We start from the raw sequence: 1,635 nt of genomic DNA on the forward strand, positions 1-1,635 counted from the left end.
GCTGGGCGAAGGCCGAGGTCTGCTGGTAGGCCAGGGGCAGGCCGCCCACGAAGGCCAGCGAGAGCGTGTTGAGCAGCCCCATGGACTGCGTGGCCTTGCGCACGTGCAGGAAGAGGGAGTGGTGGGCGAACCAGAGCAGGCCCACGGTGGCGAAGGAGCCGAAGTAGGCCAGGAACTGTGGCCCGTACACGCTCAGCGCGGCCACCAGGCTGCCCTGGAACCTCTCCTCCACGACCTTGGCGTCCGGGACGTTGTCCTCGCTGGGAGGGGAACAGACGGTACCTGAGCAGCCTCGCGCAGGTGTGGGTCAGCGCCCGCCCCAGGCTGCCGTCCATCTTACCCCTATTTACACACGCGCTCGGTACAGCAAGCGGCCACGCGGCCTTCACCTGGGTGCAAGCTGAGTGCAGCCTGCATCCTGTGCTATCGGGCAGCCCTGCCTGGACCCCGGGGCCGAGGCCTCTGGGCTGTCTGTCTACCTTCCTGCAGTGGCCTGTCCACTTGGGGCACAGACCGCAGACGGGATGGTAGGGAGCAACTCGAATTCCCCGAGGCCGTGGGGGCCGCTGCCCTCGATGGCGCAGAGAGCCTGTGGCAGCTCTCGGGCCCCCGCGTGAGGCGCCTGAGACGCGCCCCACAGGGGTGCTGCACATGTCAGCGGGAGGGGAGCTGGGCTCCAGGGTTGAAGGAGGAAGCAGGACACAGAGCCCAGGGGACCCCATGAGGCCCGGAGGACAGAGTGGAAGCAGTAACCTCCCTGCCCCAACCCCAGCCAGTCCACACACCGCTCACGGAGGCCGAGCTAGCCACAGGTCATTTCGGAAGCTCAGGTCTAGGCCTCAGAGATCGGTCCCAGTGGACACTTACTCCCAATTTTAAAAACTTACAAATGACAGTAAAAAAAGTTACCAAGAGAGAATTAGACCTCAGACTGTCAGACACAGAACACGGAATCAGGGTTCCTAGCACGTCAATGAAATAGGATCTACTGAAACTCAACAAGGAACACAGGCTGTAAAACGGAGGAGGCCCTGGCCAGTGTGCTCAGTGGTCAGAGCGTTGCCCCCCACACCAAAGGGTTGCAGGTTCGATCCCCGCCCCTTCCGGGTGTGTGCACAAGGCAACCCATCGATGTGTCTCTCCCCCTCCCTCCCTTCCACTCTCTCTAAACACCAATGGAAAAACACATCCTTGCGTGAGGATTAACAGGAAAAGCAGAGGGAGACTGGCAGGCAGCAGGTAAACCTTGGAAGTAAAAGCAGGACCCCGAGGCGGTCAGGTGGGGCTGCTGGCGGAGACCCCACGCTGGATCCCCGCCCAGGGCGGGTTCCTTCTGGGCGCTGAGGAGGGACAGGGAGCCCCGCCCAGTAGGCCCGGGCGGCCTGAGCAGGACCCTCACCAGATGTCCAGGATGAGGAGCGTGGCCACGATGGCGTAGACCCCGTCGCTGAAGGCCTCCACCCGCTCTTTGCTGAGCGGCTCCTGCAGGTCATAGGTGAAGAACTCCACGCTGGGGGCTGGGGGCTCCCGGGGGCCTGTGGTGTGGCAGGAGGAGGGGCTCACATGCTGTGGACCCGCAGGACATGGCCCCCCTCTTCCCCGAGGGGCCGGGAGCATGCAGGCAGGAGGGGACCC

General features: G+C 63.9%; 1 protein-coding gene across 1 annotated transcript in view; it reads right to left on the reverse strand.

Annotated features, from left to right (window-relative positions):
* Nucleotides 1-1,635, reverse strand: part of TMEM175 (transmembrane protein 175) — a 10,995-nt gene that overhangs the window by 644 nt on the left and 8,716 nt on the right. The window contains exons 10-11 of the mRNA XM_014533465.1: nt 1,400-1,535; nt 3-260 (exon numbers count right to left, since the gene is read on the reverse strand). Coding sequence (XP_014388951.1) covers nt 3-260; nt 1,400-1,535 — 394 coding nt within the window. The remainder of the gene's footprint in view (nt 1-2; nt 261-1,399; nt 1,536-1,635) is intronic.

The sequence above is a fragment of the Myotis brandtii genome, unplaced genomic scaffold (assembly GCF_000412655.1).
Source record: "Myotis brandtii unplaced genomic scaffold, ASM41265v1 scaffold986, whole genome shotgun sequence".
Lineage (NCBI taxonomy): Eukaryota > Metazoa > Chordata > Mammalia > Chiroptera > Vespertilionidae > Myotis > Myotis brandtii.